General features: G+C 44.6%; 1 protein-coding gene across 4 annotated transcripts in view; it reads right to left on the reverse strand.

Annotated features, from left to right (window-relative positions):
* The window catches only part of LOC124181707, a 170723-nt gene that overhangs the window by 7960 nt on the left and 139002 nt on the right, over nt 1–23761 (reverse strand). For all 4 annotated transcript variants that reach the window (XM_046568514.1, XM_046568513.1, XM_046568515.1 and 1 more), the window contains 3 exons: nt 17774–17912; nt 17299–17366; nt 1237–1494 (listed from right to left, as the gene is read on the reverse strand). In XM_046568514.1, coding sequence (XP_046424470.1) covers nt 1237–1494; nt 17299–17366; nt 17774–17912 — 465 coding nt within the window. The remainder of the gene's footprint in view (nt 1–1236; nt 1495–17298; nt 17367–17773; nt 17913–23761) is intronic.

Raw genomic sequence — 23761 nt, forward strand, 5'->3', positions numbered from 1 at the left:
TGTTCTATGAAAATGTATAAAAAGACAATATTATAACTTGATTACAATTAGAAAAAAAGACAATCACTTACAAAGGCGATTGTTTCGAATAATAATTGTCTCTTCCGATCCGCATGATTATAAGGATAGTTTTCTACAATCGTTCGAATTTCTGATTTGTGTAAAAAAAAATTGAAATTAAAATCGTAGTTTTATATTACCTAATTAGAAATAACATCAAGTATTCCTTCTTCTTTTTTTGAAATATTACATTCAGATTCTCCGTCCAACAATGTGCTATGCACTGTGTATCAGTGTAGCTGTTTCCAAATGTGAAGTATAAAAGTTAGAATGAATCGTTTTACAGGCTGTTCATTTTTACGTCATCAAAATCGTCATCATTTTCGCCTCCTTGAAATAAACGTAAAAGTTTGTCGTAAACGTTTAACCCTGATAAAAATATTTCCCCGCAATTTAGAGACTTGGGGATTCGAAGGCCTCACCAGCTGTGCGGAAACGTTATCGAAGAACATTAGGTACAGCACTACTATACACCTGTGATATGCGGGATATAATAATTGCGGTTAGTATGGGAAAACGCGTCTCTGTCACGAGATTTTTAGATGGTGGCGCGTTGTTCGCGGTCGTTCGTAAAAAAAAGTCGTTTCTCGTTGATCGTTGTCGTTGGTTAGCTACATCACTGCCGGATATTACCCTGCATATACCGACGGATATCGAGGCTTACCTACCCTTGGACCACATAATCCGGGTGCGTCATAGACAGGCAACTATAACATCCCGCAGATCCGTATACCCCGCACACTCACACCGCGAAGAACTCAAGTTTTATTAAACGTGGATGGCTTCCGACAAACACGACGTTATCCGCGGACCAGGGTTAGGGATATCCGCACATACATCGGGTCGTCCGCCTCGCGACGTTTCTCGGTGTTCGGAAGGCCCCGTCACAATGGAACGGTGTTTGTACGAAACTTGATTTTAAGACCGTTTCATTTTTATCGACCCCTCACAAGTTTTATCTCGGCGTCAAGGGGGCGTAAGAAAGCGTACTTCGGGCACCCAGGTTTCGCCGAAGTATCGTTAAAGCGGCCGCGGCCAGCTCGGCAAAGTGGAATCTCGCCGGTTATATCCTTGCCCGTATAGCGTCCTCTTATAGCGCAATACCCACAAGCCACCACCACCCCGCTCCGAATAACCTAACGTAACTGAAATCGTCTCCACGGCATGTATACTCACTGCTGCTTTCCGTCCTCTCGACATCCGGACACGCCTGATACTTCAACAACAGTTTACTCTCGTCCGTACAACTTTCCGCGTGGCTTACTGGATTCGTACACTCCCCGAGTCCTCGGCTGTACGAAAACTTGAATGGCGCCCCCGTGAAAGGGCAGGCGATCGGCCTCGAATCCAGTCGGAACATCGAGATCAGGCTCTCGTCCGACGATATCGAGTTGCACATCTCCTCCAGAGGTGCCAGAGACCTGCACCATAATTCTGCAACAAAAGAAGATACAATTACTTTTCAACGAACATCATTTTACATGTTTTACTCACAGTCAGATATCATACCGTGGTGATAAAAGTTACGATCACCGCTGGAAACGTTTGTCATCACGTTTCAGGCAACAAATACACTCCACGCATTTAGAATTACAACAACTATCACATCGCTATCCGCTTCTATTTACGTAGAAAAATCCTGACTTCCTCTCAAAGTACATTTCCCGATTAAAAAGAATAGTTAACAATTTGTGTCGCACGACGTAATAAACCCGGCTGTCTGTACGTGTATGTATTACGATCAGCGGCGCAGGGTGTGAACTTATGGGGTTTGCGGGGGTGATAGGTGTGCGCAATACTCGTAATTGCCCAAGCGGGGTTTTGAAACCGAGGGTAGAAAATGCGACAATGATTTGACTATAAATTTGATACACTGCCCAAGTATTCCTGCACCATATACGTTATACGATTTTTTCACAAGCCCGGTCGAAACTTTTATCACCATAAATTGTCCAGATCTGCTGCTACACGGCTATATTTACACAGAGAATGATATTCGGTCGCAATTCTGTCTGGTAGTTCCAAAGGCGCTGATCGAGTAACACGTAGCTGATTCTGTAACCGGATACAATAGGATAAAAACTCTTGTAGATCATCTACTGTGTAGACTCGGACGTTACGGTGATAATGCCAGTGAATTACAAGGTGTAAAATACTGCTGTGCAGGTAGCGTTGATTGCAGAGGAACAGACGTAATTATCATCAGCGAATGACTGCGTCGTTGACTCGCCATCAAAGACTAGAGGCGAAGAGGATGGCGACGCGATCGAGCCGAAGATTATCTTGTTTACCGCCAGCTCTGAGAGGTTTTCGAGGTATGCGTCACGCCTTCGCCCTTTTGATAATTTATGCATTTCGGGATAATCTTTCTGTAAAAGATAGGAGCTGGCTGCTGCTTCAGTCCCGGCAGAAGAACACCGCCCCCTGCCTTGCGCCCCACGCAGGCAAGTTGGTGCGCGGTGAATGGGAGGCGGTGGGAGACGAGAGGCAGAGAGGCGGAAGGACGACGGAGGACGGAAGATCGTTATAAGAGCAGCATGCCCCAACTGGGTTACGGGGAAGCTTAGCGCTAATAAGAAATTAGTAAAACAAAGACACGACCCTAACAACCGCCATTTTGTACCCTTTATCTTCCCGTGCCATCCCCAGCGCTCGCCATTCTTTTCCAAGATGAATAACTCTGCCGCCAGTGTCTCGCTCCGCCTTGTCCGACGAAGCTGGCAAAGGCTTATCTCTCTTATACTCCTAGGAACCGAAAGATGTTTTTCAGTTTCGAAATACCTCAAATCCCCCCTTCCGCGGAAGAGTAATCCGGCAACGAGGATCCCGTGAGACTTTGTATGCACGCCCGAGGGATTGAGCCGCCTAATTTGAAGATGAGCGATGTCTGGAAAGCAGTTACAGTACGAATCACTTCATGATCATACTCAGTGCTGAACGTTTCACTATGGAAATCGCAGCTTTCGACTATGTCAAATTCAGTCAGGAGCTTCTTGCTCGTTTCCTAAAATGGCGAGGCAACAATAGGCAGTACCTATTAGGCCAGGATTGAACGTTGGAAAATTGTTACTTGTACCGTCCAGAACATCGAGGCTATACACCTATACTTGCATAGACCTTTTTCCCGAACATTCCAAAGGCGTCTTTCAACCTCAACACTAAGCTGAGAATAAGTTAAAAAAATGTTTCGGAGACATTATGAAAATTTGCCAATGCTACACATACCGTAACGATAATCAACCAATCGGATAAACTGAATTGATTGTTCATTTCACCGCAGCACAAGGAATGGTATATCTCAAAGGCATACGCAAAGCTTTCTGTATCAGCAACTGATTGTAGCAAAAGAAGAATCTGAGCAAACAACGGTGGTGAAAATCTGCCATTGTTTCTGTTTGAAGCTGCGGCTATGATTACTTGGCTGGCGGATGGTATCCGAGTAAAGTGAGTGCATGAGGAGGGGGTGGAGGTTCGAAGCTCGGGGTCCTTTGAAATGTAAATGCTAATTGAAACGCAAAAGTTTGCGACCTATATCGGCTGCCAACTCGACTGTTCTAACTTGCGCCAGTCATCCGAGATGCACAGCGCCGCAGCCATTTCCTACAAATCTTTTTCTTTTCTCTTGCATAATGTCTTCCACCTGTAGGTGTACCGCCTTCATCTTCCACCGCTATTTCTCCGGTTATAACGTAACGGAAGAATAACGGTAGCTTTGCCTCGGGACAGAGTGTACCTAAATCGTGTACGCTCAGTGCAGCTAGCTTTTTAGCTAGGGGTGGTAATGTGGAAGGCACTAACACGAAATTCAACTGTGATCGAATCCTTCGTACTCTCGACACGGCGTCTTTCGGGCAAAGCTAAGAAAATACAGGTACAACTTATATAATACGTATTGAACCCTTCAAGTCGAACTTGGCCAGTAATACCGGTTCGTCCGAAACTTCGTGCGACTGTGGATTTTGTGCACCGGTTCTGGTAGCAGCCGAAGTTCTGCACCTATTCGCGTGTCTTTCAGGGAAAATGCCGGCCGAGAATTTAATAAGCGGGGAAAAGTGGTTGCAATTAACGAGAATTGAGGCGAGGCGGATGAGGAGGTTCTCTGGATATCCGCTACCCACTCATGCACCGAATTCACGTTCGGTGAATACTAAAGCTTGCTGACCATCCGCGTATGCTTTGCGTGTTTGCAACTTTGACATAACCGCGACCGGGTAGATGGAACCTTTGACCCTGGTAAGGTATAGTTCAAAACGGAAAATTCAGAAGGAATAAATGAAAAGCGCAATTGTTTCGCGTTCTTACAGCTCATATTTGGGCCGACTATAATGCGTATAAAAAATTTACGAAATTTTGCATACAAAAAATCAGAGAAGTGAAAGATTTTACTTATTTTTTATTCTCTCATAGTCATTAATGCTTTCAAGGGAGGCAAGACTGGACTCAACGTATTTCTTTCGTGAAATTACGTCAATATGGGGTCTGAATGAATCGATTTCAACGTCTTCCAAATATGGATTGGAAAAATTCAAATGTGTTTTCTTTTTTCCAGCAAAACACTTTTCCTCTCAGAGACGGTTCGAACAACCGATTCTAAACTAATTCGACCCTGAGAATCGCAAAAAAGATATTGAGAGCATTGTCGGACCAATAGATGAGAAAATACGAAGAAAATACGGAAGAATTTCATGCTTTTTGACCGTAACTTTTGATCCATACGTCGGTTATCTGCGTAGCTATTCAGCTTTTACATTACCGTATAACCAGCGTTGCTGTCATTGTAAGATAAGAACACTCGATATTTCCACCGCCTGTAGCAGCATCGGCATTTTGAATGGCAATAAGTGCAAGGTGGCAGCTCTCAATGACGTATTAAATCAGATATTTACAATAGTTTTTATTGATGTTCAGTAATACGAAGAATGAGCATTAAAGTAAAATTAACTATGCTTGCCAGGCATTCCTGAACGTTGTTGAGTGAAATGAGAAGAACTTCATCGTCTCTTAAATGGAAAACATCGTGGACGAGGTGAAGTACTGCTGCGGTTAAGGTAAAGCAGTCTCGGGAAATCGTCAATTTTATTATCTTCGCGAATTTTTAATATGGTGTAAAATTTTCTATAGCAAAGTTTTATTTCGAGCGAATATCGCGTGAATACGTGAGAGGCGCGGGAGAGGAAGTTAAGTTATGCACGGCAGGGAGTTTGGCTGGCGTTGCCATCCAGCGCCACCCCGGGAGGCAAGAAATTATGCCCAAGTGCATAAATTATCAAAAGATCCCTACGCCTAGCATAAATCCTGGAGCCGCGGCAGACCACGCGGCTGCCATGCCATGCCCTTGTTGGATCAATTGGCGATGCCTAAATAAATTTAGGAGCCCCAGGGGTCTCGACTAATCATTCGGGATTAGGACCCGCTAATGAGAAGACAAAGGCTTTATTCCATCGCTAAATTCGATACGGGCTTACGTCGCCTCTATTACAGCGTCAACGAGTAGATACGTGTACACGTTGTAATTCAGGCCGCCTTTTCGAACACCAGATAATGACTCAAGTCGCCGAATGTATAACCAGCATGAATCAGAGATTATAGACTTGATTTATAATTCCCACGGCTCTTCGTCGCGACTAGTGTACATAATACCTACGGCCTTTTTGCGAAGATGTCAAACGCTACCGGCGATTTGACGAGTCGTGAATTGTTTGTTAAACATTTGTCATCGCCAACAACCGCCGTTGAAGCAGCGTTGTCGCGACGCCTCGGGTATCAGCTGAATTGCATTCCCCGTGGAATTCCTTCTGTTTTCGTACCCTATTATATACATCTATACCAGACTTCGGCAGACTCCGCTTCGGGGCAAAGTCCACAGGACTCGAATTCTTAATATTATATCTTGTCTATGTCTACCCGAGACATATATTTAATAAAACGTGCCGGTGTTCCGTCAGGGCTCGGTGCTTCTTTCAGTCGGCAGAAATTCTGTAAACGAAATCAGCTCGTTTACTATAATCAGTGTTGTAAGTTAATTGACGATGATCCGTCGATGATAAGAATCAGACTTTTGGTACGGAGGCTCGTGAGGGGCGTATACTTTCAAGCCTGACGGCTACTCACGATCCAGCAAGCATCGCGGCATATTTAGGTATATCGGGCCTTTGGTAACAGCGCTGATTTCACGCTTTTTCCCCTACATCCTTCAACCCTCGAGGACTTTGGCGGTGAATCCGATTATAAACGATGGCAGAGTGCCCGGAAGATGGAGTGGGAAGGGTAATCCCAGTCCTTGGAAAGAATAAAACCGTGGCCGTCACTGCAGTTTTGAGAGTACGTGCGTGAAAATTATCAGCGAATACGAATAACGAATAAGTATGAAAATTTTCTCATCACTCGAGCTTTACAAAAGTGGGAAAATAATCATAAATTACTCGCAATACAAGGGTATCAAACAATCCCAGGAAATGTGTTATCAATATTATTTTTACACTCGATATGCATGTATGGTACACGTAACGTAAGCCCGGGACAACGCGAGAATGAAACTCAGTTTTGCCGAGTAAGGTAGGGTAAAAGGCCCCACAGGCGTGAAATAATAATGAATATACGTGTTATTTGAGTATGGAAGATCGATGACAAAGACCAGGCAGCCCGAAGGGGGGGGGGGCATGAGAGGAGGCGGCTTTGACGCAGGGACGCAAGAGGCAAGTAATCAAATATTCCGTTTCACAGGCACGCGAGTTCGTAGTATTCGTTTTATAAACGTAATTATCACGATTTCACGAGCTTGTATTCACATCACACGTGAATAGCTGCTTGTATTGTAGTGCCTATACATATAGTTTTGGGCAAACAGAAAACTGTGTCAACATCGTTCATTTCCATCAGCGATCATATGTATATTCTTCACACATTGTGAACTGATTTTCATGACAGATCAATCGTGCGGATTCTTGCAGAAGCAGAAAATCTGTTCAACCACTACATCGATAAAATATGATGAGCACAATGATGTGCGTAATGAGATTGCACGTATAACAATTAATTTTTCATCAGTCGATTCAACGAACTGCGGGACTGTAAATTTAAAAGACTATTCTCGATGCTATTATTCAATTTCGTATATGGGTTATTTTACGCCGCACAATCCCTTGGCCAAAAAAATGTATCGAAATGATTTTCGTGGCAATTGAAATGCTATCTGCAACCGTGAAAAAAAAAGAAATGTTTTGTTTTTTTTGTTTTTTTTTTCAAAATTCATCCTAACCAGCGTATGATCAATTTTCCCCGCAGTCTCCCCTATCATAAATCACACGAAACATGCAATACGCATGTGTGTACGTATCAAGTTGGGACACCGCACGCTACAACCTACCCCTCACTGAATTTTTCCACTCCGAGCAGGTGCACAAGAGAGGATTCGTGTTTCTCTCACTCTACACGTTTGCTCACATTTTCGTTCATACCTATATCTTCTCGCCGTTGTTGCCGAATCGCATTTGGGCTTCGGCATATCAGAGACGAATCGCGAATGAATTTTAGAAAAATTTGCATATCGCAGCGACACGTTCCTCTTCACCTGAAAATTAGTCCATTTTCTTCAAACAATATAAATTTCCGAATTACGACCGAGTAGAACGAACCTTCATAATTTTCACATTCCCACAGCACAGGCTTACAAAATCGTAATACATCTGTAAAGTGTAAAAAGGGCGATGCACGTGATGAGGTGCGACTTTATTTTTCACGGCGAGAGATTTGATCTCGCCTGGAATATGGCATACGGCCAAGGAATGCGTGTAAGAGCGCAACGATAAATTATCGGTTCTACGTATGTATCGGCAGTGATCCGAAGAGGGGCGCAAAAGCGCAGGAGGGCAATCCGGGGAACACGGCAATAAAAGCGACGGGAATCAATTATAAGAAGGCCGAAGGTGGCTAGAGGCTTGATCAGCAAGACTCTCGTCACATTTACTATCTTCACCCCCATTCCTATATATCCCGAGTTTCACCCCTCCGAAACCGGCCCATTCGCGGCCAAACGGTCTCGCTCCCACTCAGGCGAGATGTCGGTGCCTCTCGCTACAACGTTCCCAGCCCTCTTCAGTCTTCGCTTCTCTAACCCGCCCTTAGCGCTAGCCGATCAGCAATAAAGGGTAGATACGCTGAAAGACTATAATCTCACCCGGCTATTCCCGAAAGTTGATCACAGCTCCGGCGCAAGGGTCGCTCACCCTGCGTGTGTGCGCCTCCTCTATACGTGCCCGAGTCGATATTCGTGTTTTTTCCTCCACGCGGGTAGGTGTAAAAAGCTCTGCGAAATTCGATTCGCGCGTCTAGCGGTATGCATTTATTCACTACAGCTTCTGCACGTCCACATTAAACATGAATACAACTATAATGATTAACGCGGCGCAGTAAACGTATTTCTGATTAAAATTGTAATCGTGGTAGTTGTTTTCTTTTCCATAAAAAGAATCGATGGTAAGTAAATCACTTTTCCACATTTCTAAGCACCGTTTCAACGCTTATTCGTAATTCGATTGTTGAATTTTTGAGGGAACGTGAAGATTTACCATATAGTCGAGCTGTGGAGGCTGAGAAACCGTTTTCATTTTGTGAACTTGGACTTGGGATATAACGCGGAACGCAATCATCGAATTGGCGATGAGTAATAGCGGTGGACCGGAATTGAAACAAAAATTGATTTATGAATCATTGTCGTTCGTAGCATGTGAATCCCGTGAGTGATAAAGGTATTAATTAAATTCCGTGTTCTACCTGTGTCGCATGTGTAATGCGTATATGTTATATAAATGTATACATGTATAATACAGACGGACTGCAACGCGGGAGAGAACCACCTCTGCATCAGAACGTGATTCACGCGTGTACATGGGCGTGACTATTCGACGCCGGTCGACCGAGCCGAACCTGAACGTGAACCTAAACCCTGAACCCTAAACCCGAAACGAAACTCGCCTAACCTACCTAACGAATTTATGGGCGGAAATGGCAGCGTATACGCAAATGCTCGATACAACCGCGGTCACCGGGGGGTCGCTGCTGTTGGGGTGGCACGGCAGTGCCAAAAACCTATTATAAATTAATTTGACCGAGTTTGCGGGAGGCTACGAGTGGAATGTGTGCGAAGAGTGAACGCGTCGCCACCTAGGTAGGTACCTCTCGACTCTTTCGCTCGTACCCCGCGCATAACTCATTAGAGCCCAGAATTTGAAGGCATAAGTCCCTAATTAATTGACAACTACAAGCTACTCTCAAGTCGTTTATATGAATTACACCCCGCTCTGGCATGAATATATGTGTGTGGGTAATGCCGAGAGTGCGTACGCAAACATTAGGTTATTTGTTTCTTGCAGGATTCTCTCCGACCAGCTCACGGTAGACGAGAGAGAGTTCAGGGTAGAACACTGTAGGCATACTTATTAATTGGGAAAACGCGCGCAGCAGCAAGCCTTGAAAATTGATACTTCCACCCCCGAAGAGTAGAGAGCGTCACGTAGCTCGTCTCCTTGGCTTCATCCTGTAATACATAATGGCGCGACATTATAACCTCGTAGTTAAGAGCTTTCCAAAGGTATACGACTGGGTATTGGTGTGCGTGTAATACTTGGCTCGTTTCAACAAGGGACGTAATTTTTCGAAATTCCATCGGGCCATCGGAAACTCGATACCGAGAGGCGGAGAGAAAGAGAGGGAAAGAGAGAGAGAGAGAGAGAGAGAGTGAGGCTAGCGCGATTTCTTCCGTTGTTTCTGTAGAGTATGCAGAGCGCCGGCGGTAATTCGATCCTCCCCCTTTCATTTTTAAATTACCCCATCCTTCCACGTTTTAAATACCCCCGGACAGGCAGGACTCGACTTTAATCTTGACAATTCATTCCAATTGCGATCGTCTCCCGGATTCTTTGGGGGGCGGCGTGTTTAATACCAACAGCCATGCAGAGGCGTGCACGCGTGTATTCTGCATCGTCCACGTGAAACCGGAAACCTGTGATTGCGGTTTAATAACACTCTAATTAGTGCTTACATTACTGCAGTGTAATACGCGGACGCGGGTTTCCCCTCGTGCAACATCAATTCGACTAATTCAACCGGCGTATATAAATTGCTCTGTGAGAACCGCGCTTCGCAAGGTTTTCTTAGAGAACCGCCATGTAAACCGCAACAGCCGCTCTGCAGTTCTTTCCAGGTTTTACTGGCTCGAGCATGAGGCGAACGGGACTAACCTGCTGTAATTTTTCGCAGTACACCGACAATTTTCCAACCGCCTCTTCACTTCACCCACAGGTGACTCACTCGTCCGACTAGCAGTGATGGTTACGAACGTCGCTCGAGTGTCGAGCAACTTTCGGACCCTCTGATGCATTGGGTTTTAAAGAAGAGACCGTATCCAAAAATTAATCAATTTCGTGTAAATAATCGATCGGAGCTGCGTTTGCGACACAAACGTTACTTGAAATCTTTTCTACTGGGCAAGTATAAATCATATTTACACCTAAGTACTCAAAGCTATGTTTTTTACTTCGAAGGGCTTGACTGCAAGAATAGACCAGCTCAGGGAGCGAATACGCATTGGATAAAATTGAACTAGTATCCACATGTTGGTAGTACCCGAGGAACTTGTCACTCCACTCAACGCAGCATTGACGTTTTTGTGGGCTATCCTGGGAACTAGCCACGTGTGAAAGATGTTCCGAGTACATACTTAATTATTTTTCGTCACGAATAGGGCGTATATCAGATAGGAAACTTTTCCCTCCTTTATTCGAGCGTTATTCGTATATTTACGCCGAACCCAACAGATTGGTTGTTTGATATAGACGTACAAGGTTTCGAAGCGTGCTTGAAGATCCATTTATTAGACAAACTGTAGTAACGAGATGGTAATCATATTTCTTCTGGTATGGAACGAAATACGGTGTTATTTATTCTAATTTCTCTCTTCGCGTAACGACGAATAAATATCATATTACAGATATGCAAGAAATTTGTGCGTTGAGTATTTTCGTCGGAACTCCGAGGCAAGCTTCTCTAAAGGTAGCTTACCCGACTGAAAATTATTTGTCCGAATATTGAAATTTTGGTACTGAAATTAACACGCTTTTGTATACCTAGATGGTTGATTTTACGTTTCGTATGCGTCGTGTCGATTCTCTGAAACCTGCGTTACGCTGTTTCCGTTATTTCAGTGAAGCGACGTCGTGAAATACGAGTAGAAGTAACACTCGATTCAACTCCTTTCGAATTGGAATATTCTTTGCGTTTCTCAACACACCATCGAAACGTAAAAGCAAACAACAAAATCTGTACGATATTCGTAAATATCACCTATTAGACATTCAAATTCTCTCGAATACGGAATCTCTGTTTGACGTGGATGAAAAGAAAATGGATGTCTACTCGCGGGGTGAGATTTTGAAAGAATGCTCTCGTCGGTCTATCTCTCTGATGAAAAGGGTCAGTGGCTACTGAGCAGCGAATGAGTGACCGGCGCGGCGGCCCTTCGACGAAAGATCGAGGGGGAGATAAGAGCGAAACCGAAAAAAGTCTGAAAGAGAAAGAGAGTGAAGTGAAACGGTCAGCGAGCGGAGAGGGTGCCGCAGAGGAGGCTTGGCGGTGATACGGAGGGCGAGAGAAAGGAGGATCCACGCCGCGCGAACGCGAGATACCAATCAGTAATCTAGTTTTTGTCTCCACGGATTCTACGACGTCGAGCGTAACGCACCTATCCACGTACGTATGTGTCTTACGCGTGTCCGGCGTTCACACGGCATCGCGTTATGCGCGGAATATCAAAGCCAGAAAGGCCGTCGTCGATCGTAATAGAGGATACTATCTCGCCCCGAAAATCTCCAACCAAAGTGTCCGAGAAGGGCCGATACAACGCGACGGTTTGCGCCTTGAATCACGAATAATACAACAGCGCGAGCGTCGATTTTTGTGTCCCACGTCCGGTCAATCACTGTCGGTCAATCATCGTCAGCCGCTCGAACAATCCTCCGATATAGATTTTTTCCTTCTTTATTTTTTGCTTTTCCGTACTCGTTAGAAATACTCTCGTGTCTTCGGCGTCTTTTGGCGAGCTCGCCTCGTGCGTCGGTAAACAAATAATGTGAGCATGTGCGCAACTCACCTCCATCCGTTCCCGCTGCTACCCACGCTCCCGATCATTATTTATGGTAATCCCACAACGTGATACCGGAATGACATACACGCGTGTATTTTGTCTCGCGTTGGATTAGGCGGGGCTCCGGGATAAGGGCGGGGTGCTACGTTTCGGCTGAATCATTGCGCAATAAAGCCTAATAGCGATAATAATCACGGCACCCGATGACAAAGGGGGATAGAGAAGGAGAGATCGTCACCCGGCTCGCACCCTGCGTGCGGTGAAAAATACACCGCCACCCACGATTCCTCCGTTTCACCGCAGGTACCGAGGAGCGTGCGGTCGGGTTTATTGAAAAAATAAAAACCCAGAAAAATGAAAAAATACTCGTTGCGGGATGAAAGCGGGAATGAGTCGGTAAGGTGTAGAGAAACCGATAGCCAGTCCGAGGCTCGCTCATTGTCAGATAATATTTCCGTGGTTACGCTCCGGCGAACGAATCAAAAGCCGATATTAACGACCTGCGGCATTCGAGGTGCACGGGGACGCTCCAATAATCTTCGATGACACCGCGCATTTCCAGATTTAATAACGCATAACGGTTGGACTGGAGGTTTGTTCGAACAGAAATCAACGTGTTGCGAATTCTAGTTAATATTACGCACCTCCGGTGCCGAGGAAAACTTGATAAGGTCTGCGGCGAGGGATTCTAGTCGCGAAGGTTGGCGGGGTCTATTTTCTTAATGGTTTCGATGCAATTTATAGTTTGCAGTATTCGAAAGACTATCCATTTCCGGGCTCAGAATGAACGATATTTCCACATAGTTCGCCGATCGTCGAACTTATAAATCGATGAAAATGATTCAACCGACTTTACAATCGAGAGCTTATCCGTTACCTTTAACGTGTCTAAAAATCGCGTAGAATCCGATACAAGTTTCACGGTAGAAACGACGCGGAAGATAAAAATCGTAGAGTCGAATTGCGGTGCAGCTACGGTATACATCTGTTACTTATACGTATCCAGCGAACCTTCGTTTCGATAACTTTCGAGCGCCCAGGGTCAATTTCCGGCCGCTAAAAGGTACTGGTATCGACCTCGAGGAAACGTATTAGGAAATATAGGTATATGGTGCAAGGTGTTACGCGACGAACGCGTATGAGTATCCTCCAAGTGGACAGAATGCGCGCGGTATACGAAGCAATTGATGCCGATTGACGTGGAGTTGATTTCAAGGTGTACGCAATCGAAGGACGACGAGCAGAAGGCCGGGATTCATTGTTGGGCGCGGAATGTGTGAATATAGCGGTAGAATGCAGAGAAGGCGGAAGGGAAACATTGAAACGTTCACTCATCTGGGAAGTGAAACAGCCAGACAGGGAGACAGGGAGAGACAGAGAGCGATCCTTACGCAATCTGCGTTATCATTGCCTCCACGCGTGCACGCAGCCACATTAACCGGGGAATGTCGAGAGGCAGGATAATAGTTGGGTTAGGTTTATAGGGCGGTGGAAACCGCGAAATACCAGCATTCATTATGATGGCTCATTTCTGCGGCCCTCTCACTCTCGGAATTACCATCCTAGGTCGGCGCGCCCCGCGTCGCTATCCTGCCGCCGGTTTCCCACTTTCCGGGTCCCGCGTCGTGCCATGGATTCCGAATTAGTTGAACCGGACAAGAAAGTTCGGAGCCCGATCGACCGGGAACTCGGGAGTCATTTCCGGGCCGACGAGTATTCGCCTCGTTACCTTTTACAGATTGATTTTAGCCCCCGACGAGCGATTAGGATCGTGAGACGGTATAACAACTCATTTTCCTCACTGCATCGTGATTCGTGAAAAAGGCCAAGAGGGGTTGGATTTTTCGACCCCACCGCCGGATCGGGGAGAGCTATTTTTTCCTCGGACGATCAGACACTGCCTGAAAGTACAACGCCCCGTGTCTAGAATGAAATTATAATACCGAGGAATCTAGAAATTTCAGAGAAGTCATCTAAGCTCGGAGGCGGAGGAGACGACGCCGACGGTGAGGACGAGGACCATACCGTACGCGTGTCACGAAATTCGTTAAAGGTGGGAGGAAACGGGTCCGCAGCTATCATCCCTCAGGACTTTACCCTGAGAATTCGCTCGCCTGGAAAATGACATTTCTGATTTAACATAATAACGCGTCAAGGGTTCAGAGGTGACGCTTAACTTACTTGATGCTCCCTCGTACGGCGTCGACTGTACCGCGTACTTCCACAAAGAGGAAACTCGGCACGGGGTGCAGCGTCTACTTATATTCCGACACACGCGAACACTCGTGCAGTCAACGGTGCTAAATTGAAAAAAAGAAATCTACGCTTCGTTCCGAATTAAGCCAGGCAGCAATTCGAAGTGTATGAGAATAACGTGAAGGAACGAAGCAAGCACGCAGCGTTGAGTGCATCGCAATTTTAAGATGTACCGCACGTACACCTCCTATGTACCGTTGCCGCGTATAATAATTCAGCAAGCCAGTGCATGCAAATTTTGATAAACATTTTAATTAACGTCGGAACTAATAAGCTTCGGTCTTGCGAGGCGTCGAGCGGCTTACCCAAGCCTCACACTCACTTCTGTCTTGCGATATGAAAAATACGAGTAGTAATAAAGAAGTCGTTTGCCGCATTACGTTTTTCTTCAACGGGTGATGAAATATAGCGAGAGAATCGTACGGTCACAGACGCCGGAAAAAAAACGCTGGCAATCGTTGAGGCCAACATTGAAGATCAAACTCTTTGAGACGATATTTTTCAACTCGAAGTTGAAAACTCGCGGGTTCTCAGTATCTGAGCGAAACTTATCCCGTAGGATTAAGTCGAACCTTATTTCTCAAAGATTATAGTCGAAAACGTTGACCCAGTTTTCGGCAACAAGTTATACTTACACTGGCATTTTTAATTATTTGGATAAGCCATTCAGCTGCACGACGAGCTGCTTGTAACGATTGAATGCCGCGTTAATTACTTCACGGTGACAATGCCGGATGCTCAGAGCTTCATTATGTACGGTTGTCGGGACTCAAAATTAGATATAAATATATTACGAGGGGAGTAGAAAGAAACAACGAGAGAGCGAGACTGGAGCGAAGATAAGGAAGACGAAAGTCAAAGCTTGGCATCCGCGATCCTAAGGGTTAGGTTTATTACGGCCGTTCAAATTTCAGAACCCTTTAATTTCATCTGGATAGCATTCCTCTAAACTTCTACGAGTGAATAAATTCGAACCTGCGGCCACGCACGGGGAGATTTACGCGGTAGTAAATCGTCTGGACGCTAAGAAGCACCAAGAGGGTTGCGTACGCAGGGGTAGCTGCGGGCCTTTGCCCGGATTTAATCTAAATCGACTGTGAAAGAAACCCAAGTATGGTACAAGGTATTCCTCGACCCGTTTCTTGGCAATCAGTGCCTCCTCGTTCCCGCTCTTATCACGCGAAGCGGCGAGACGGCGTTCGGTGGAAAAGCTTCCACTTGACTAGCTGTAAATCAAGTCTCATCACCGGCCTAAGGAGGACGATTAACCAGGGTATAATTATACTCGCAAATGAATTGAATCGCGTCAAGCTCTCCGAACCAAGGCGGTCCAATTATAAACTGGTGTGGTCACGGTAAACGATTCGAGTCAAGATCGACAAAGTAATAACGAAACGATGAATGGAAAAAGATGATCGCAGGCCGGGGGTACAACAGGTGTTCCGAAGCGGATTGCAAATCATCTTGCATCACTTACGCTTCAAGTGCACTTCGTCGAAAAAAGGTTCCGTTCCACTTTTGACGAGGAGTTCGGAAGGCCCGCAGCGGTACCTAATTCCTAAATTATTATTTTTCCTCCGACTCTTCTGGTTTCCCATCCCATTTCCTTCCTGACAAGCCTTCGAGTTAAAGTTTCGAGATCGACCATATGGCACTCGCGTGTAAAGTTCGAACGCACAAGGTTCGGCAGCAGTTCATAATCCAGCCGGGGTTACAACGTTTCTAGAGTGTTGTGTGTGTCAGGGAAGCGATGCGGCTACACAATGGACGTCAGTTCTAGTTACGGTACGCTCGTCAACCTCGAGTAACAGCTCGATGGGTCCGAAAGCGCCTTCATGACGATCTGGCCGCGGAGGAGGGTCCGCGGGACCCTGCAAAGAGGATGCCTCCCCGCCATTGTCTAGGTTCACGGGTGCGTGGCGATGCGGGGAAACGACGATACGCTGACCACAATGGATACGCATACCTCGGCTGCACGTGAGCTTCCAGTTCGTCCGATATTCCGTCGCAGCGAGGAAAATTTTCCAAAAAAATCAAACGCCCTGCTACCCCGTTTTCTTTGTCTTCGAGCACACCCCGGTGTCCGGTCACAAATTTATAATCCATGTAAAGGTGTCGCGGAAAGGTTTCACATTTCTTTGTAAGAAATTCGCACCCAACAGTCGGTATATTACATCACCGAGCGGAGTAGTTAAATTGCCTCGGTCAATTAGAAGTAAAATTGTACGAGGAGTTGTTGCGAGAGAGTGTCGGTGAACCGGGTAAACATTGTTTTATCGTCGATAAGGCACACCTATGTTGATAATGCATTAGCGTCGATAAGAGCGGAATAAGGGCGGTTGCAGCTAGGCTAGGTGCGAGTCGCATGCATCGTCCGGGATATTACGCATCGTACGTACATATAAATGCGCTCGAAGGCTGGGGTCGTAGCACGCGGAGGAATATAACGCCTCGACAAAGCCAACCGCTTGTACGTTACACGGCCTCTATAACTCTCGACGTGGGCTTAGTTCTCGGTTAGAAAACGAGTGAAACAACAAAGTCTTAGTTACGATCTGGGTGGAACCAGAAGAGGTCGACAACCCCCCGGGTACATGCTACTTGGGAAATAATCCTATCAGGAGTCAGGACTTCCGTCTCTGGAGTTAGCCGATGCTGGAATAGCACCGAGCGGGCGCAATTTCAACGGGGGAAAAGAGTTTTAAAGAAGCCCTCTTCGAACTCGCCTTACGGAATACGGTGCTCTGGTTGACGGGTAATCAAAGACCATGGAGCAATGAAAATGGCCAAGACGGACGAACGAACATCGCGGTTACTAACGTGTATCATAATCAGTTACTCACCCTCTCGGAATTGTATCACGTTCTCGTGACGTTCGTTGATGATCATGCAGCGGTAGCAGTTCTCCTCCCTGAAACGTGAAATTTGAACAATCCGTTTACATACAGCACTTTTCACGGAACGGTGTACGAGAATTTCCACGAGAAGCATTCTATTGGTGTTCTCAATCTGCTGCGCAGTGTGCTAAGGTGATGAAATTTTAACACAGCGATATACGCTGAGCTTCGTCGTACGTGGCGACAATAGAAGGCACATATATACAAGTGGGTGAAATTTGTATTATGTCAGTTTTCTCTGGATAGGTTAGTGTAAATAATAGAAGCAGAATAAAAAAAATTTGTTCGTTGTGAAATTTGATTCTGTACATCCGTATGAAAGATACGCTAGATATCTCAATCGTTGCATTATGATAAATTACTGGACTGCAACATATCGACTTCTACGTGAGACATTAGAATCATGACAAGCATTACTTACGCCTCATGAATGATGTACATGTCATTTCTATTCTCGTGACACGTCCTGTTGTTCAGTATTGTCGAATTCACGAAAACTGGTTCAGGTTTACCAGTCTGAAACCAAAGGCCGCTCCAACTGGCTGGGAACTCGCATAATCCTGTAACAAAAAATTTTTTTTCTCTGGTCAGATGTATATGCGGAAAGAAAAGTGCTCAGTAATGGAAGAAAAAGGTCAGGCAAAAAACGTCGGAGTGCAATAAAATGGGGCTTTCTCGACAGCGAGTGCTGATTCATAATTTAAACACAGACAAAAAAAATTGTTGCGCACTATTGTTATCCGGATTTTAACGTAAAAATTCATTCCCCACTTCACTGAGATCCTCCAAGAGGTGAAAAGGCAGCCTTGTTCCCCTTATGGGACCTTATAGTCGTCGCGTGAAAAGGACTCTACTGTCTCGAGTTGAAGTTTTTTCGAGTTCTTGAGCGTCTGATGTAGACCGCCTGGGCAAAACGAAGTCTTGCGGAGCCGGCACAAGTGCTAAGAATACTAAATATAGTTTATTATGAGGGAGGAATGGTTGGTTGGATCAACGGTATTGCTTACGACTCAATTATATTTTAAGCCAGTGTCTAAATTGCGCCTTTGAACGTGTGGCTCGCCTTGATTACTGCCATTTGGCGCAAGACATAGTGTCACGTATGCCTGGATGTGTGTATTTTCAAACCCCCTAAAACTTGTGACGCGGTGCTCGGGATCATCCCATCATTGGCGCGAAAATTGCGGCATTTACAAATTCCTCGATTTCGGATGCAGGGCAAAGTCTTCCAGGCATCACGACCGATGCTGTAAAAGATGTCTTCGCGGATTGAAGAGCTCGCGTGTGAAACAAGTTGCGGCCTACACGTAGCCTCAGGCCTTGTGATCTGGCAAACTGGATTAGGAATTACGGTATCGTTCTTGTTCGCCTGCGAACGGTTCAACGAGTAACTCTTGTACCGCCACCCGGATTAAGCGACTGCGATGTGTTCTTCGGAGGAGATTTTGCGCGTCTATACATTACGCCCCTATTCGACAAACTTCGAATTTTCCAATTGTTTAATTATTATTATAAGAGTATATATGTATAATACACACACACACACGCACACACATATACAAAGGACGCCTCCTTTATCCTCGACGCTTACAAAACTTTTCAGCAGTCGGAGGAGGAGGATGATGCGAAGTTTTCTCGATTCCAAAAGCTTTCAACTTTCTACATGAAAATTATAAGGAACGCTCTGCACCTTCTACGGATTACGCGTCTGGAAGTTAATTTACGACAAAGGGAAAATATCGACTTCGTATACCGTGTTTTAGGTGCCTATGTGCCGGTGTATTTCGTTACACAAAGACTGTTCGATATCGTTAAATAAACAATCGGCGCAAACTTGACTTTAGATATACTTTTATACGCTCAAATTCAGTAGCCAACTGTCTAACTGCGTTGATTCACGCGTATATCAGAAATACGCCAAGCGAGATAATCGCGGCGCGACATCGCGTACGTCGGGTGGCTACCGCAGCGTAATGCTTGATCCAATTTGCTACACTTGCCACAAAACGTCTGCGTTCGTTATTGACGCTATGCAACGTCTTGTTTAGCAGGTTACCGCATTTGTTGTTGACGTTACGCGCCTACGTTATTAAGAAAGCTATAATTGGCCGAGCCGCGACTCGGACACTAATCTCTCTAACTAGACTTACCGCCGACTCAACGTCACGTACTTATCAACTATTACGCTGCCTAACGCACGCGAATCTTATATAGGCACGCACGCCTGCGCGGTAATAAACTGTTTAAATTTTAGAAGCGTAAGACGGCGTAACGAACGCAACAACAATTCCGTGCTAGCTGATATGATTGCCGAGTTAAGTAGTTGAATTATAAACTTAATCGAGGTCGAGGTTTCCCATACATATCTATAAATTTTCTGTGATTTATCATAGTCAACACCGAACAACGGATGATATCGGTGTAATCTCAAATCAGGTTACATCATTTTGTCCAACCGGAAATTCAGCTTCTCGCGATCTTTTCTTATAAAATTCACGACGAAGATGAAGATGTTATTCCAAGATCTTGCAATTAACGCTCAAGTGAACGAAAGTTTCACAAATTGTGAAATGCTGGGTCGCACGTCACCTTGGTCTGCTCTCATACTCGTTGTCAACCGATCTCGTCCATGACTTACGTAATTCACGAAACTCTATACCTTAGGTCGAAAGATGATATTTTCGAAACTGTAACAGACTGCGTAACCCTGTCCAACCTTCTGAAATATGTCTTGTCGAAATTTTTATACCTTGTCCACCTTGACTACATTCAGCCAATTCTATATTTCTCCTCGTATCGGCATCGGTATCGGTACGTAAATTCCCGAAAACGAAGAAACGAAGAAAAAAACGAATGAAATCCAGGTATGCGGAGTTGTTGTCCGAGCCAATTAGCGTTTCCTCGTGTCTTACTGACTCTGAACGTACACGCGGTTACCGAGGGAAAGCCGAACGGTGCATGTCTGGACTCGACTGTACATATACGGTCCTGAGGTGGAGAACGCGGGGGAAGCCGGGCGTGTATCCCTCGGGATAACATGTCCCACGTAATAAAGGATCACCCGTAGCGACGGAAGGATGCCATAATGATAGCCGAAACATAATTACAAGCAGTAGAATCCGCGTGGGTACCTATACATATAGGTACATGCGTATTACACGTATGTGTATCTCCAGCGGTTTATACATGTTGACCCGCAAGTCCGCCGCGGACGGCGAGTGGCGGGTTCGACCTCAAGCCAGACTCGCCGGTTGTTTAGTCATTTTCTCTCAATTACGACCAGTCGCTGTTTGTAACGAGTAATTGAAATCTCGCCGGGAGCAGTTCGACCCTTCAACCCGTGGTGAATTACGATTCCGGCTGTCAAGCTGCGCCGCTAAATTTTAAAGCTATGTACCCGAATATAATTATCGTCCCGCCTAGAAATTCCGATAACTTCAACACCCTCCTCGGCTAAGATCAATTAAAGTCAAACTTTGCATTTCTTGTATTTTCAATGTTGTCGTTAGCCAAGGTAAATTTTTATCGCTAAATATGCCGGACATCGTCTTCAAAGTCGTGTATATATTTTCGTCGACAAAGTCAAAGCGAATAAATATTCATCCATTCTGGTGAAATTTCGTTCGCAAGTGTAGTTAATTAAGTCGAGTTAATAATGTGTGAAGCAAAGAATAATGGTAAAGAACATTGATCGAAGTGAAAAAAAAATATACCACGATAATTGAGACGCGCTCCTTTTCCGAAAGGTTCAAAATGAGCCAGGCGAAATCAACTGCAGTAGATCAGCAAAAGTGATAATCCGAGATAGATTATTAAATCGTTAAAGAATTTCCCTCGTACCCAGAGAATTCCCTCTCTTTCAACGGAGTTAACGTACCGTTTGACAAGGGTCTAACATAAGAGACACGGCTATACACAGAAGCAGAAGAGTAACGAGTTCATGACTATGGGACCGGGGCATCGGGCACGCGCGATGCTATTAAGAAATCGTCGTCGGGAAGAAGGACGGAGCTGACAATAGGTCAGAGAGAAGGAGTTCGAGACTCGACGACGATGTCGACGAGGCTTTGGGACATCGAGTGAAGGAGTGATCGTTATATTTGGGGCGGCCGTGCCGGGACGAACGCTTGTCGCGGGGCAATCTAAATGCAGTTGGTTCCAATATAGTCGTTCCGATGAGTCCCCGATAAATTCGTTCCGGGAACGAGGCTGCGCCCTCGTCATGGCGCGTTAGGCGAACACGCGACAGATAACAGACCTTTGGAGACGAGCCTTTCAACTTCGCCGAATTTCAAATTCGTCCCCAACACCCGGGAACCCCGGTTAAAAATATAAACGTCATCCCGGTTTTACGTCCTTTATTTCCGATTCATCATAAAGCACCGGCTATTTCCGCACCCGCTGCAGTCTTCGTTTGTTTATTCAATTTCAAACGCTTTTATTCACGCTGCCGTCACCGTTGAATCAAAGGTTTCTGGTACCTACTGTCAAAAAAAAACATTCGTCAGACGGAAGGAAACTTTTCACAACAATTACTGCAATTGATACCAACTTCATCATTACCTCGTGGAATGATATAACTTTAAGCATTCACTTCCGAGAATAGTTATATCGCGTGCGGATGATTTTTGTAGCGTGTTATTATTACATATACCTTGTGAGAAATAACGTTGCATAACTAAAAGTTTTTCAAAATTATTTGCATTGTATACATGCGTACAATATCGACAGGTAAAACTTTACTCGTTATAGTTTCGCGTAATAGGACTTTCGAGAGAAGAAAAACTTCGTCGATAGTTGAAATAATGAATAACTCGGACGTCGAAGACCGATTGTCTGACACAAGGGGAGCTACAGTACAATAATGAGCGCTGAAAAGAACGTCTCAATTTTTTGTGCTTGATTCTATGACTTTTGTCCTGCCGTTTTGCTCAGAGATGGGCAGTCTGTAAGTACATTTGTACTTAAAATAACCTTAGTAATTACGAAGTACATTATACTTATGTATTCGATATCGTCTAAATATCGAGTTTTCATGTACTTCGCACTTCGTGGAATGTAAAATACTGGTGCAAATATATTTCGCACTTTTTGAAACAGACGATGCCAAGTACAAGTGTATTTTGTATTTCGTGAAATGGAAAATACCACGTACCAATGTATTTTGTACTTTGTGAAATAGGAAATGCTAATTAAAGTCGACGCAAAGACTTACGTGCTAATTCGGCATTTTGTGACATTCCTAAATACCTGAAGAATATTTTGTATGAGAAAATTATCACGTGTAAATTCAAAATAGTAAAAAATAGTTGCAACGTAAATTTTTGAGAAAGAATTTGTTTATTTTCGGAAACATATAACAGTGAAAACAATATTATTTACATCAATAAAACATCTGCTAGCATGACCGATACAACTGCGTAAATTTAAAATGATAAAATCACGTATACTAATGTTTAAAAGAGAAAAATACAATTTCCTATTTCTCGATTTATATACTCTGTACTTACAGAGCATTGACGAGTATTATAAGTACCTCAATATTGTTGTAGTTTGAAATTACTCGAATTATAAATAAAAAGTACATCAGTACTCATTGTCAGTACTTATTGCATTGCTCGATACAAAATCCATTTGTACCGTCTGTAATTGATAATTTGATCAGTACTAAGTAATTTTTACTTCTGTACTTTGGACTCAAAAAATACAAATATATTCATCCCTGGTTTTGATACCTCGTCTGCGTTTCGCCAAGTAGGATAGTTCGAAATCAAGTGATTTCATTTCGTCTCAATCGATAAACTAAAACGTCGATTTACCAAATCAGAAAGATCAAAGAATTCGATTTATAAGCGTGGGCTTCTTTGAAAAGAGGGATCTCGCGTTCGTCGAAGGATATATTATAATACAAGCTCTGCACACTGCACCCCTCGTAAAGTTGTACAAATAAAAATATCTTTTTTATCGTGGAATCCCGAGGCTGTATCGGATATTGTGAAACGTAGAGATTGTGGTTGAAAAAAAAAAATGGATCATTTTCGTACCAGACTGATTTCCGCATAGACATAGCCGTAAAGCGAATGTTTTCGGTAAAAATGGGTGTAAACGCGATTCGAGTATTTGCAAAATCCGCGTATTCAATCAAACCCCCGGCATGACTTTTCCGAAACGTTTCGCCGACCGTTTTCGGTAATTCACCCCTGAATTAGCTCGGGTATATACGTCCATCGAAAAGAGCCCACCTCACCCGGCTCGGTACGCATGCGATTGAAATCAACACGCAATCCTCCTCCGTGGTCTGTATTAAACACGACACCCCGTGTATATCCCTCGTGTATCCGTGTAATACACGCGATACCGTTAATTAGGAGACAATGCAACATGGCAGACACTAGCCACACATACCGGG

Source organism: Neodiprion fabricii, chromosome 4 (genome assembly GCF_021155785.1).
Source record: "Neodiprion fabricii isolate iyNeoFabr1 chromosome 4, iyNeoFabr1.1, whole genome shotgun sequence".
Lineage (NCBI taxonomy): Eukaryota > Metazoa > Arthropoda > Insecta > Hymenoptera > Diprionidae > Neodiprion > Neodiprion fabricii.